This window comes from Parus major, chromosome Z (genome assembly GCF_001522545.3).
Source record: "Parus major isolate Abel chromosome Z, Parus_major1.1, whole genome shotgun sequence".
Lineage (NCBI taxonomy): Eukaryota > Metazoa > Chordata > Aves > Passeriformes > Paridae > Parus > Parus major.
In genome coordinates, this window is record NC_031799.1 from 22,351,032 (window position 1) to 22,365,567 (window position 14,536).

General features: G+C 40.1%; 1 protein-coding gene across 4 annotated transcripts in view; it reads left to right on the top strand.

The window, feature by feature from the left end:
* LHFPL2 (LHFPL tetraspan subfamily member 2) overlaps nucleotides 1–14,536 on the top strand; it is a 120,525-nt gene that overhangs the window by 89,710 nt on the left and 16,279 nt on the right. For 2 of the 4 annotated variants that reach the window (XM_015652644.3, XM_033511323.1), the window contains exon 3: nucleotides 12,046–12,818. In XM_015652644.3, the coding sequence (XP_015508130.1) occupies nucleotides 12,389–12,818 (430 nt within the window). In that variant the 5' untranslated portion in view covers nucleotides 12,046–12,388. Of the gene's footprint in view, nucleotides 1–11,799; nucleotides 11,850–11,887; nucleotides 11,950–12,045; nucleotides 12,819–14,536 lie in introns of those variants that run through there. The other 2 variants (XM_015652646.3, XM_033511324.1) reach the window with 2 other exon arrangements.

Here is a 14,536-nt window from a genome sequence, read left to right on the forward strand (position 1 = left end):
TTGATTGTAGTAAAAAAGGAACAAAGTAGCTCTTTCCTTTCTTAGGAAAATCATGCACAGTAAACAAATGTGAATGTTCTTGAAGCCAATGGCACACGCCTTGAACACAGAAGAATGCAACTGCCACCAATTCTGGCATCTCCTGCATCAATCTGTGTATGTCTCTTCCAGTCCAGGGAAAATGGAATTTTCTTTGAATTTTGGTGAAAGATAAGCAACTTTTTCTTGTGCTCTATCCAGAATTACTCAGGCAGCATCTTAAAATAATGCTGCAAAACAGGCATTGCCTTGCAGTGCAGATGACACCAGCAACAAAGCCAGCGGTGATGGCTTCTCCATTGAAGCCTGGTGCATGCTGCGTTTTTCCAAATACAAAGGTGAGTATTTGATGTGGATCTCAGCCCTGCAAGGGCACAGAGCACAAATTGCAGCTGTGAGAAGACAGCCTGCTGCCAGGAGGCTGCTGCAGCTCTGCTGGCAGCTCTGACCTGGCTGTGCACATGTACCAACTGGCCTTTGGGCACATCCCCAGGACCATCTGCTTGAAGAGCCTCTCACTTGTCTTACAACAAAGCCTTCTTTCTAGGAGAACTACTGAAGAATCTAGATTTTGCAACAGCAGTTATGTCATCTCAAGCAAATTGGTATTTTCACAGCTCAATTCAGATGAAATCATTATCCAAATGGTGAGTCAGTCAAGTGAAATCTTTTGTTCTGGCTGTGCTGCAAATAGACCAGGCTGCACCAAAAAGGTTTGAGAGCTTCTTTTCTGGTACTCCTGCCATCATGACATCTCAGGGCAAAAGTGATTACAGAAGCAAGGACTCAAATGCTTCATTCAACCTATTTGGGTTTTTGGTTTTTGCTTGGTAAATTCTGGTTTACCCTAGTGAAATAAATCCAGTGTACACCAGTCAGTGTGTTCTTGGAATTTATCATATGCAAAACACCAAATGGATTTGTCAGCTCTTACTCTAGTAAATGAATTTAATTGTAAAAGATAAGCAATATTACAAAAGAAACAATCCCTTACTTTTTCTAAAGATGACATTCACTAAACAAAGATTACTGAGTTTTATTTCCAGTTTCCTGTAGAATTGTATTCTCTGGCATAAAGATAAAAAGGAGAGCCTGTTATGCTGTTTTGGCACAAGAGATGCCACACTGATGATCTACAAGTGTTCATCCAACAGTGCTGGGAGACTGTTGGGGTACTGGGTATGCATTGAAGCTGTTCTGCTTCCTATTTGATTTATTCAGTGGATTGTGGAATTTGTTATGGTTTATGATTTTTTCTTAAAGCTTTGAGATGACAATTTTTTAAGTTTAACTTTTATAGAAGTGTTTCTGCTGATTAAATAAAATAAGAATTTTGTTGTCCTAATCTTTTATTTATCTAAGTAGATAAATCTCTTGATTCAGCTTTTACTCAGGAAGAATGTAAAATTATTTTGTAAGGATAGAATGTTTCCAAGCTTTTTGTACTATATATGTACAAACATACACACAAGACAAAATTTTAGCTGTGTCAGATAGCAAGATTTTACACATTGTCAGATCTGTAGCTTAATAATGGGTAGCAGTCATTGGAAAAAATTTCAATACATTAGGCAGTGTTTCTTTAGAAAAAAAATTACACCCCCCACCTCAAGCCTGTTTTATGGATTGTAATCTTGGTCTTTCTACATGCATGTTTTGTCCTCTCTGTATTTAAGTAGTCCATTTCTATTTATTTTCTTTGTTTTCTCTCCCTTGATGCTTTGGACATTTCATAACTCTATTGCTCAAAAGTAAGAGAACATCTTTAAAAAAACCAAACAAACCAAAAGACTAGGCTTAGGCTGAAATGGTTTTGCTTATTTGATTGCATTATCTGAACTTTTAATTCTGCAGTCTTAACATAACCAAATAGAAAAAGACTGTCAAAAGAGCATGTCCTGTTCACCTGAAATAAAGGTAAATACGCAACTACATAAACTGGGATGTTTATTCCAGATCAGAGAGTCATAGTACAAAATTCTGAGTAAAATTCTAACAAATTTAGATGCATGTCTAATCTGAATGACCATATTTAAATTTTTTTTCAGCTTTATACATACTAATAATGATTTATTCAAATCATTATTAAATTTTGCCTGTGATGAAATGAGTTGGGTTTTAGGAGAGCATTTATTAGGAAACAGAGGATAAAATCTTTAATTTGCAACCCTGTATTTTAAAGAACCAATTAATGCTAGTAATATTCAATATTAACTTACAGAATGCAATGAGTGCACTGCTTAGAATTGGTTTGAAACATCAACTTCCATGATGGACAGTTAAGGAAACTGTTTCTTTTACCATACTTTTAATTTTGCCATGGAGTTCTATGTTTGCATAGAACTTGAAATGCAATAAGGAGGTCTGATAGATAATCTTATATTTAAAGATAATTTTCAGAATTCAGTTAAATGTTTGAAACTTACAGAGCAGACAGATTTCCATAAAGTTTCTAGTATGCAGGGACTTTTTTCTTAGTAATAATTATCTGTCTATTCTTCGGGAGATCTCCAGATACGCATTTTGATTCATTTGCATTTCCCAATGGGAAAGACATAATCAAGAACTTTCGGGTTTTGGCAGCAGTACAATCAGATGTTACCCTCCCACCAGTCTGTAGACTGCATTTGCTTTCAAAAGAAATATCACTGAGAACTGAAAGAAACTAGCCAATCCAATACACAAAAAGGTGCTCTGTTGTGAAGTAAGTCCACTCCCTATGACCCAGTGGGACTTGTCAATATCTGTAGCTTCATCCTCTTCAATGAGGTACATGTTTGGGAAATAATCTGCTACATACTTTACCAGTAAATTTATGTTCCTCTCTGAAGCAGAGGTGGAGAAAGCTAGTCATAGAGGTAAGTTTGGTTCTTTACATAGAGGTAAATTTGGTTCTTTACAGGTAAATTTCTTTGCAGCTGTTGTCACATGTAGCTGTGGTAATTGCCTATTTCAGCAGTGGATACTGTAGGAAAAAACCTGCAGTTTAATACCTAAACAATTTCTCAGTGAGCAGAAAATTGAAGTCACTATTGGAGATGTGACCATGTCCACAGCACTTCTTTGTGGAGAGGGAAAAGTGCATCTGCATGTGGTATGTCAGGGCTAGAGGTTCAGAGTGACACAAATACCTGAGGTTTGTTTTTGAAGGATGACAAGAAAAGCGTTTGGCACATTGCAAGACACTGCTGAGTATATTCAATCCCCAATTTTTCATGGTTTCTAGTGGCAGCATTTATGTTCAGTTTACAGTGTTGCTACAGACTTCATTATATGAGTGAGGAACATCTCATCCACAGGACTGGAATGGTTATTTGTGCTTTCTTCCTTTTGTTTTGGCAAGGTTATTTATTTGACAGTAAGGTGGATTATTACCAGACCTTTATGCATATCCCCACACAGGTTTAGTTTGGTTTAGTTTGCACCATTAAGTGTTTCTGTGACATCAGAGACAGAGGCATGACAGCATTTTTGGAGAAAGTGAAGCTGAAAGAGATGCACTTTTCCCATCTAGCCCTTTTCAGTTTCTACAAACATTCATAAGTTATTAATTTTTGCATATGTTTTAAGGACAGAAAAGGACTGTTAGCATTATCTAGTCTAGCAAGTCAAACGTCAAACTGCATTAAAACAAGCCAGAATTTTGCACGTGGCTCAACTTGTAGAAGTATCTTCAATCTTGGCTTTAGAATTAAATCCAGTTGCTAAATTAAATAATCTGTTTATTTTTGCTTCTTGCTCTAAAATGGGGTTTCCAGAATTTCAGCTACTAGTCTAAATTTTTCCAAGCTTTTTTCAGCGAGCTTCCATTTTAGAGGTCCCAACTGAACACAGCATTCCTGCAATTATTGATGAATGGAATATGCAGTATTGAAAATATTTCAGTTCTTCTCTTTGGCCACAGTCAAGAGGTTAATCATTAGTAACAAATACAGCTCACATTTAGCTGATGTGCACAGAGATATGCCAGTGTCTGAGTACTTTTCCTGGATAAAAGGTTTTTCATGCACTCTTTTCAAGTTTGCTGTCATATGTGGTGCCTAGATACTTCAGATATCCTTGCCAGTATAGAAGCATGGCAGCTCTGATCCATCACAGCACTTTTCACGTACTGCTTACTGCTGGAACCACTACTGGTTCTCCTCAGTTCCAGTACAGCAAAAAGTCATAGTAAAGTTGTTCCTGTAATGTACACACGTTTTGTGCATTACTGTGCTGAGCTGCTTGTCTGTATTGATTGTTTTTGAAGAATGTTTCACTTTCAGTTTGAGTTAAGAGGAACAAGAATAATTACATATGTTTTGTGACAAGATAGGTTCTCCATCTCATCAGTCACTGCTGTCGTAGCAGGTAGTTTGCTTGAGCTGTGTGTCTTGGATCCAAAGTGCAGAGTGTTGTGCCAAAAGAGTGTCCTTTCCTTATTGTGGGAGTGTTACACGTCATTAACCTGGGGAGCAGTCGATACCTGTGAGATGTCTTTCCAGCCAGCGGCAGTCTGGAAGGACTGACGTAGAAGAGTGTTTGCAGGCATTTCCAGTAATAATGCAAACACCTCTGGGTCCTTCCTTCTTGGAAGGGTCAGTCCTTGGGTCTACAGACTTAGATCTCATCTCAGCAGAAGAATGACCCACCCTGGCTGTTCAGACAGGCTGGAGATCCATAACCTTTGTGGTTGCTCTGCTAACAGAACCACAAATGTGAAAGGAGACTCTGCAATGGTTTCCTTTCAGGAATTAACTGAAGTGGTGTTTCCTTCATGCAAGGAACCAAGGCTGTTTGCAGGGCTGTCTGCTTTGTCTAAGGGCAAATGAGGAGGCCAATATGGTATTCCATGTTGGCCTAACTTCAATAGGCACATCCCATAGGTGCCTTTCTCTTAAGCTTGTTTGTCTAGAACAGCTTCTCTTCCCTCCAGTTTGAAAGACTGTTCCTTCCTAAACAATCCTCAGGTCTTTGATCTGCTGCATATGTGAGGCTTTTCCTGAGCTATTATTGTCTTTTTAGTAAGCAATTCCCTAGAGTTTGCTGAGAAGTGTCACAACTGAGTCATTCTTTCCTTTCCTGCCTGTTTTTCTCACTAGTCTCATATTAAACAATAACCAATATAGTATAATAAATATCTTAGTACAATATTAATAAATTATTAAGAGTAGTTCCAAATCTGTCACAATGAACTCATGGGAGTGAATTATTTTTTACAATAAGTACATGTGGTTTTGGTCTGATGCTCTAGCTTATGCACACACTATTAACTATTTAAATAGCCATAGTCTGGCTTCCTTTTAAAGTAAAAATCCTTAGTATAAAAATAGCAAGGATTTGTTACTACCAAATATTAGTAGTTTCTTCCTTCTGGCTTCCCATTTTTCTCCTAACCTCCCTTTTTTCTGATCAGACTCCATTAGGAGCCCTAGTTAAGAGGTGTAAGAAGTAATCACACCATAATGAATATTTTGAGTCTGCTTGCATACATGATAATGTAGGTAACCAAGAAAGGGGGCTTTAAGTGAAACTTCTGAAGGTTGAGACTGCAGTGAGCTACTGAGGAATCAAACTAGGAAAGGAAAGTCATGATTCTGCTCCCAGTTGGTAAATTCCTGAGCAGTTAGACTATCACTAATTGTAGCCAAGATTGCTCCCTTAGTGATGATTTTTGATGTGATGTGTAATTTTCTCCTGAGAAGCAACAATAGAAATACCACACATTAGCTTTTCTTAACATTATAGGCTTTAATAAATTTTGGAATTACAAAAGATCACAAGTAAATTTTCAAAACACAATGTAATGGCTGCAGATTTGAGGAATTTTGTAAGTCAATAAATATGGAGCAGTGGAACAAATCTCCAGCTTGAGAATTTGTGCTTCAGAGGCAACGCTAGAAATCTGAGTTAGCTTGATCTCCTCTTAGTGGGGGGGCAATAAGCAAAATTTTATCTGGATGAGGGAAGAGGGAAATGAATTCTACATTTAAACCTCCTCTGCAGTTGGTCTGAAAATTTGGAAACTTTCATTCTTGTAGTGATTTTTCAGTGATGTGTTGGACCCATTAAAATCAGTGGGAGTTTTGCCATTGCTTTTAATGAGGTCAGAAAAAGAATAGTACATTTCAACTGCTTCTTTTTTTTTTTTTTTTTTTTTTTGAGTTGGAAAGAAGTTTTATATTTGTTTCTTTTACAGTGATGTATTCTAGAAACACATCCACCTATAATTAGATAGCATATTCCATAGCATTAGCAAGATGGAATGGAATAAACATCATGTCCAGCTTTAGAAGAGCAACAGTCACTGTCAGAATTATTTTCTTTTGTTTTATACATTTATTTTTCACTTGGTGTACATAATATTTGGGCCCATGAGGAATAGTTTAATTTAAATTTTACAACTACATTCCTTTGATAAGGAGAGGCTGAAGTAAACAGGGTAATTCGAAGGAAAGGCAAGGAATAGGGTTTTGATTAGGATACATCAGTGAGTTTTGACTATTCTGAAAAATATTTTCTTTTTCCATTTCATATCTTACATTGTGCCAGCAGGAACAAGACATGATGTCTTGTTCATAAGTCTACATTCTTTCCATTACCAGTGAAATTCATCTGTTTAGTCTGATGTGTTTTCAACTAGCTGTCACAATAATGCACTCATTTATATGCCTGTGGAAGTTTATAATGGTTAAATACTCATGAGATATGCAAATATTCACTCTTTAATTCATAAGTGAAGACTAATCAAAACTTTACTCTGTTTTCTTCAAGTAGAAGCTCTGTTCTGGAATGTTGTTAAGGTTGGCAATAATTTGACCAAAATACGTAGGTGAATGGAGAATCCTTTGCTTATTCTCAGCTATTTCTCTGAAGCTGTGCAACCACTTCAGCTTCAAAGCACCTTCTCCATTTTTTTTTATCTGACACTGAATATTTGTGATCACTTTGAAATGTGTTACATTTAGAAAACAAAATGAAGACACAATGAGATGTCCTTCCCTCTTCTTGGTCCAGGTGCTTCCTGTGGTGAGTATGTAGTGCTTATGAAAAACCAGTGACAGAAGAGTTCCTTGTGGTCTGCAGAGAGAGCTACACCAAACCATTTGGGATAGCTGGCCTTTCCTGAAGTAATAATCCTTGTCACTGTTCTCTTGTGACAGGGGAATGTGGTGAATGTACTTCTTCTTACATCTGCAAGTCACCTCTAAGTGTGTGAGGTATAAATGCACAGGTACACCTTTCTATCTCCTGACAAATGCCACTTGTTCTGCTGCTTTGAAGACTTCAGGGAAGTTGGCAGAAACCTGCCATCTTCTTTGGAACAGGAGTTCTTGTAAGAATGCTGAGAGGACCAGGTGGAAGAGAAGTTTATTTACTAACATTTACCACTTACCCAGAAAATCTCTAGTGCTCATGCCACATTTTCCTAAGTGTAGTCCCTCTTACCTCAGTGGTTTACCTCTTACCTCTGCCAGGCAGGATGAGCTCACAATTGGATAATTTGTTTGTCCCACAACACCTAAGGATTGGAAGCTTTTTAAAGTGGGAGCTTCATGTCAGCCTGGGTGGGGGTCAGCTTAAGGTAATTAAGAGTCTCAGTATGTGAGCCTCTTTCTGTTTGTTTTAAATAGTGAGTCAGCATCAACACAAATAGGAGCCACTTCCACTCTTGTAGTTCAAAGCATATTAGGAGAGTTTATAACTGCTAATGAACAACATTCCAGAAAAATCAGAACCCAGGCTTCCAAGATTTGAACGTTTTGCATTATGAGACGCTCAAGCTTGTGTATGGTAAACAAGATTTAGAAACTCTTCTATGTAGTTGTGCTTTGGACCCCAACAAACATTAGAAGAAAATGTCTAACTGTGCTTGGATTTATTTTATAAACCAGGATGGCTTCAGCAGTCTGTGTGGCCTTCCATTCAGCTGTTTGCTTAAGCCAAGCCAAAAGCCACTTATCTAAAGATGATTTACTCTCACTCTTGAGCTGACAGAACCAGGCTGGAAAGGGCAAAAGCTGAATAATAGTCTAAGCCTCTGACTTCAGTCAAATCATAGTGGGAGCATGAAGGACTGGCCATAACATTGTTCTGCAAGGTACTTGTGGTTCTCTTGTACATCGTTTGTTGGACACCTTTTTTAAATAAACAGCCATGGTATGTGATTGACTCAGATTTGAACTTTGCAGCTGTTGCTTTCTATCTGCCTGGTATGCCTGCAGCTCAATGTCTTCAAAATCAAAACCTTACTTCAAATATTAAAATTTGGAGAAGCTTCTCACTTTCTGTTTCTGGCAGTGTGAGTAAAATGGAGGGAATTTTGTTTCTTTATCTTGTTCAGAAAAATAAACATTGTTTATATACTTTGAACATATTGTATAGTAAAAGGCAACACTTTAACAGTCCTAGGTAGAGCTGTGAAAGTATGACTGGAGGCAGTGTCAAAATTGAATATGAAGAGAAAGAAACTTTTTAGCAATGTTTTAAGTTGGCTTGATTGGTTTGATTAAAACAGACAAAATAATTTTGCATTTGAGAACTCTTACTCTCTTTGGATGCTTTGAGGATCTGATGTTCTTGTTGGCATCTTTTCACTTCAGACTTCACTTAATGCAGAGCATGACTATAAGCGTGGTTCTGGTAGCCAAGGTGTTTGAGGCTGAAGGTTTAGTTTTGGCCCATCCAAGAGCTGTGCTGTCCAGACAAGTAATGTGGGTTGTACGGTGGGCCAGAATGGCACTGCCAAGACCATCTTGCTGCTGTGGTGTGTGGCTCATGTGGGCACGTGCTGTGCAAGGCTGTTTCCCAGCATGGATAGCCTCCTTCCACACCAGTGTGCCTGAATGCAAGAGTAAAAATAGGGGGAGTCCAAGTGACTAAGGCTACTGCTTGTAATCTCCTTCCTCAGTGAGAATTACTTTCAATGAGTTAGTACCAAAAGGGTTAAAGAACCACTGTGTATTTTGAATTGGGGTTGTCAAAGCAAATATTTTGACAATCGGTCAAAAGTGGATGCTGAGTGGCATGCTGTGAAGAACATATGGTTCTGTCATGGAAAAAACTTGTTGACGGATGAGAAACTGAGAGGAAGAATAAACAGCTAGTTTTCAGCCTTGCAAGGGCCTGGTTTGAGTTTCTGCTGAAGAAAAATGGAGGAAAAAAAGCGCAGGGGGTGAACAGAGTGAAGCTTCATGAAGCACAGTTGTTTAGCACAGCCTGTAGCTGGAAAGGCTTCTGTGTATAGCACAAATGCGTTGTTGGAGCCACATGAGAGAGATGGTTAGGTTCATTGGGAAAGCCAAAGTGGGGAGGAGGTTGTTGGAAGGAAAAGGGGTAAGAAGTTGTTGGGAGGAAAAGGTTAACTACATAAATGTGACTGAGCTAGAGCTTGTCTTCAGTCTCTCCTTACTAAGTCTCAGAATGAAATGCCTCTGCCCCTGCTCTGTGCTCACCATCGTACTTTATATGTTTTTGTCTGTCTGACAAAAAGGACTTGTAGGTGAGTGGTGCTCTCCTTTCAGCACATCACTAGTGCAAGAAAAAGCTTATGCAGAAGTTCTCCCATGAATAAGAGTACATTGGTATATTGGCTCTTGGTATGTTTTGCAGCAGAATAAAGTACTCATTACCTAGGAAAAGCCAAACTGTACAGGTTTTATTCAAAACCAAAGTATTTTCAATTTAATTGTAGTTCTCAATGACATCTACTACCTCACTTTTAGATGCTGCAAAGTTTCCCTTAGTTGCACAACAGGGAATTGAACTCCTGAGATTTTGAACTCCAGGTCAGCTTCAGACAGGTTATTTTGCTCATGCAGTGACTTTTCTGGAGACACTGTCTTAAACTTTTGCTGCAATTTATTGTGCTTACATTTCAGTTGGGAAAGAACCCCATGATTTGGTCTTTCCTTCTAGTATAGCATCCTGTATTTGTTATCAGTGACATATTTTTATGGCTGCCAGTGTTCATCTAGAATTTCCACCTACCTAAGTAAATATGAACTTTGTTTTCATCTGTGTTCAATAAACGGCGTTTTATATCCAGCAGTACAGAGTCAACAGTAACAGCCATTATGGGTGTTCAGCTCTTATGTCCTTTCCACCTCACTGAAAATCCTGGGAATACAATGACGAGGAATTCATATGGGTGCAGTTCTTGCAGAAAAATACAGGATTTAGAGCTCTTTGGAACATCTTTTTAAAAAAATAAAGGCATTTTCAGTTACATTCTCTTTATTCACGCAGATGACATCAGAAGAATATAGGTTTGTAGTGGACATTTCCTACATTCCAATCATTATTTAAAGTGGAATTGCTGAGCAAATTAACTATCTTTGGCAGGCTGACACTTCAACTCTCTGTTATTACAAAGGGTGTATTCTAGTCATTAGTATGTAAGGTTGCTTGAAAGCTTAATGCTCTCTCCCCACACCCCCAAAATGGAAAATTAGCAGAACTGTTTACTCACTATGTCTAAAAACCCTTTTTTAAGGCAATGCCATAACACTGAGCTAGAGGAGACAAATTCTGTTGTTGGCACATCAACTTTAAGCCTTTTATACCAAAGGAATCTGCAGATTCAGTACAACTAGTACAGGGGGGGTAGTAATTTCTGGATGAAATTTTGAATGTGTGAAGTTGCATGTGTCTGTTTCATTTTGCATTCAGTGGGACTAATATTTAACTACCCAACTTAGACCTCCTAAGAAACTGAATACCAACCCCATGACAAACCTAAAAAAAAAATACTGGGGATGCCTGTTTTTCTGGCATCTGTTGACTGCAGCAGCACAGCAGGGAGGTCCAGATCTGGTTCTTCTCTCTTGCCTCCAGTTCAATGTCAGTATTTGGGATTTGGTGAGGAAAACTTGGAAGTGCTACGTTCTCATCATGGAGGGGGTAACATGAGGGCATTTCCTGCTCCCACCCTTGCTTTCAGGCAGCACTGTTTCAGTTCAAGAGCAGAGGCGTGTGGGATGACCTGTTTGTTATTTTGAGGCCGATATTTGGATAGGAGTTGGAAGTATAGTGATCTCTGCCTCTTGTACTAAGATAACTGTAACTCTGGGAATGTCATCAGCCACTGCTGAAAGGCAGTATAATGGCTTGGGGAAGGCCCTGGGGAACATTTTCCTGCAGTCACAGCATACACAGGGCTGTGGAAGAGGGGAATTGAGGGGACTGAGGAAGCTCAAGGCTGACTGGCAACCCCTCTGACTGGGCCTTTTGGCCCCTTGGCAGTGACTGAGGCTCTTTTGCACAGATTCCTCTTTACAATGGCATAAGTCAACAGAGTCTACCAGTGCTGGCAGCAGTTTAAGATGAGGTGTGTGACACACCTGCAGGCAGATTGTTTTCCTGAAACACTGGCGCAAACCTCAATCCCAAGCCCAGGGAGGCACCACTCCTTGCAAAATCCAGGCTTCAAAGGGGTCACCACATCACAGGGTGAGCTGTCTGCAACTGTAATCTTGTTCACCTCTTCTTGGGGCGGGGTTGGCTCAGCTGCCGTCAGCAGAAACCCAGAAGGTTGGAGCAAGGTTCCATTCTTGCCCCTTGCACCTAGGTGCCCATGGCATGTGGAGCTGTGTTCAGCCTCTGTCCCGAAGGCAGGCAGTGCTGCCTCCCCAAAGTGAAGGCAGGAGCTGCACATCTGTGAAACTGCTTAAACGTGTCCAAACATTTTGCTGGGTGACTGCCAGCACCCTTAGTAATTTGGACCATAAGAAGATGATGGGGGTGTGGTGGTAGGAGTGGGTGGGACCACTGGGTGTTACTAGGACCTTTGCTTGCAAACACCCACCATGGGATAGGGCACAGCAGATACTGTAAGTATTAGCAGCACTGGGGGGGAGATTAATTACTCCCCTGCAACAAAACAGGGAGGTTTCCAGCAGGCTCTGTTTGACCAGCCCTTGTTAGAGCTTTGTATGTTGATGTGAATCTGCGCCAGATCTTGGTTTGTTGTGGGGGTGGAAATGACTTTTTTTTCTCACTGCTGATGTGTTTTCTCTTTTCTTGTAGGTGTGTGATGTCAAACAGTGGGCAGTCCTTGTAGCCTCCCCCACCAGCCTTCAGTGTCATGTGCCAGTATGAATATTAAGAAAGAGAAGCATACTTCAGAGCTCAGCATCCCGGAAAGAAAAAAGAAGGAACTAAGCAGAGAGAGCAAATGATTGTACTGCTTGCAAAACTTGAGGCTGTTCACTTTTTCTCCTGAGAAGCTTCATCTTGGCCTTTGTGGGAGAGTCAAGAAAGTAGGCAGAGCAGCCACAGTGATTTTCTTTTTCCCTTTTTAATTTAATTTTTTCTCCCTTGTGTCTGGATTTTAAGTGTGCTGCACTGATCACAAGCACTGGACATCAATATGTGTCATGTCATTGTAACGTGTCGGTCGATGCTATGGACTCTCCTGAGTATTGTGGTGGCTTTTGCAGAGCTCATTGCCTTCATGAGTGCAGACTGGCTGATTGGCAAGGCAAAACCTTCAAGCTCCGAGGAGGTGGACAACAGAACGGGGGGATCACAGGAGCCCTACCGACCAACGCTGGGCATCTACGGGCGCTGCACCAGGATTTCCCACATGCAGTTCTCTAGACGAGACACACTTTGTGGTCCTTACGCTGAAAACTTCAGTGAGATTGCCAGTGGGTTCTGGCAGGCAACCGCTATTTTCCTAGCCATGGGAATCATGATTCTCTGCACTGTGGCATTCGTGTCTGTCTTTACTATGTGTGTGCAGAGCATTATGAAGAAAAGCATTTTTAACGTCTGTGGGCTGCTACAAGGGATTGCAGGTATGTGCACTTTGAGATCAACTAAAGTTTTAATTTTGGGGTAATTCAGATGAAGAAACACAGCAATTCTGGCCTGTCTGCAGACAGACTGCATTAGGCAGACCCAAAGCAATTCTATATGCTGGTGTTTATTCAAACATAACTGAAATTTATAGCTACACAGCATGTAATACATTGACATTGGCAGTGGAATTGCAGCCTGATGTGTGCCAAGATGAACTGACCAGTATTGCTTTTGTTTGCTGTTCATTTTTTTCCCTCTGTTTGAATTTATTTCAGTTACAAAAACTACTCTCCTTTGCTACCAGCAGAGAACAAAGTTAATACTCATATTAAGGCAGTCTATCTCCCTCTCCCTACTTTAATAATTTTTCCATAGACTGAAGGCAGTTCCCTCGATGTCTCAAAGGCTTCATGACTGCACTGGGAGTAAATACCACCCCAGGGCTAAGAACTGGTTGTAGTCGCACACCCAGTTCCTCCAGCATTTCATGCTAACCAGCCTCCTTCAAAGCTGTGAGCTTGACAAGTGATACCTTGAGATAAACCTTTCCTTTAGCCAGCTTATTGTTCAGCTGCAATCGCACAGCCTAGGGAGCTTGTCTTTTCACTGTTCAGGGATCAGCTGTGCTTTGCGTGAAAAGATGAATTTGTTCTGGTGTTTCTGCTTAAACCCATAGATTTTACAGAGATTAAATGACTGTTAGTAAACCAACCCTGGTTGGACAGCCTTAGTTAGAGAAGTATTCATTTTTCTGTACTTGCCACTGAGGCATGGGGAAAACATGTCTCATAAGCAAGTTTTCATCTTTTGTGCTCTGTGTGGTGCCTGTTCATCTGGAGGAGGAGAGTGGTCTTCTGCCCTGCTTCTGGCAGCCCTCAGAGACCTGCGAGGGGGGAGGATTTGAGTGGAGCCACCTCCTCTTTCTGTCTCAGTGGGGCTCTTAAGCAGATGTTTTCAATTCACATAATTATTTAATCACAACAAAAATTAGGTTTTAACTTGTTTTGCTTGAAATGTGAATCCAGCTTTCCCCCTTCTCACCTCCTCTAAGGTGGCCAAACATGTCTGTGATGGCTATACCTAAACAGAAGTTGTAATAATAGATATTTATCTGAAGCTGGATGGTTTCATTTGCTTAGTTGAGACCTAATATAATCTTATTCTAAAGACACGTGGGGAAGTAGGTGAAAACTGACTTTACTGCCTGCTGCAACCCCTCAGAGCCAGTGTTCCATGCCAGGGACTGCTGGAGCTGGCTCCTGAAGCACTACCACAGTGACTCTCACCCTTGGCTACTTCATTCATCTTCAGTGTAGAAGCATAACACTTACTTCACGTCACCCACAATGTGAGGTTTGTGCTTCTGGAGCAGAATTATATCCCTAGATTGGCTAAAGATGCTTTTATTCATCTGATGGCATACAATTAGCATATTAGGTCCTTTAGATGAACAAGACAAGTTTTTGCTGTAGTCACTCCTGGTGTACAGAATTTGCCAGAAGCAGTGTGACAAGGAAGCAGCTTGGCAGTGCAGATTAAGCTAGGGGAAGTTGTTAGTTTCTTGCTTTCTTACTCCATACTTCAGAAATAGTCCATGACTATTTTTCCAGGAGTTGCAATTATTACTTGTTTTCTTTTGGAGGGGTATTTGTACAGGAGAGATTACTTAGAAGCATAAATTGTCATGTCAGATTTGGCTCTTTTGAAAAGATGA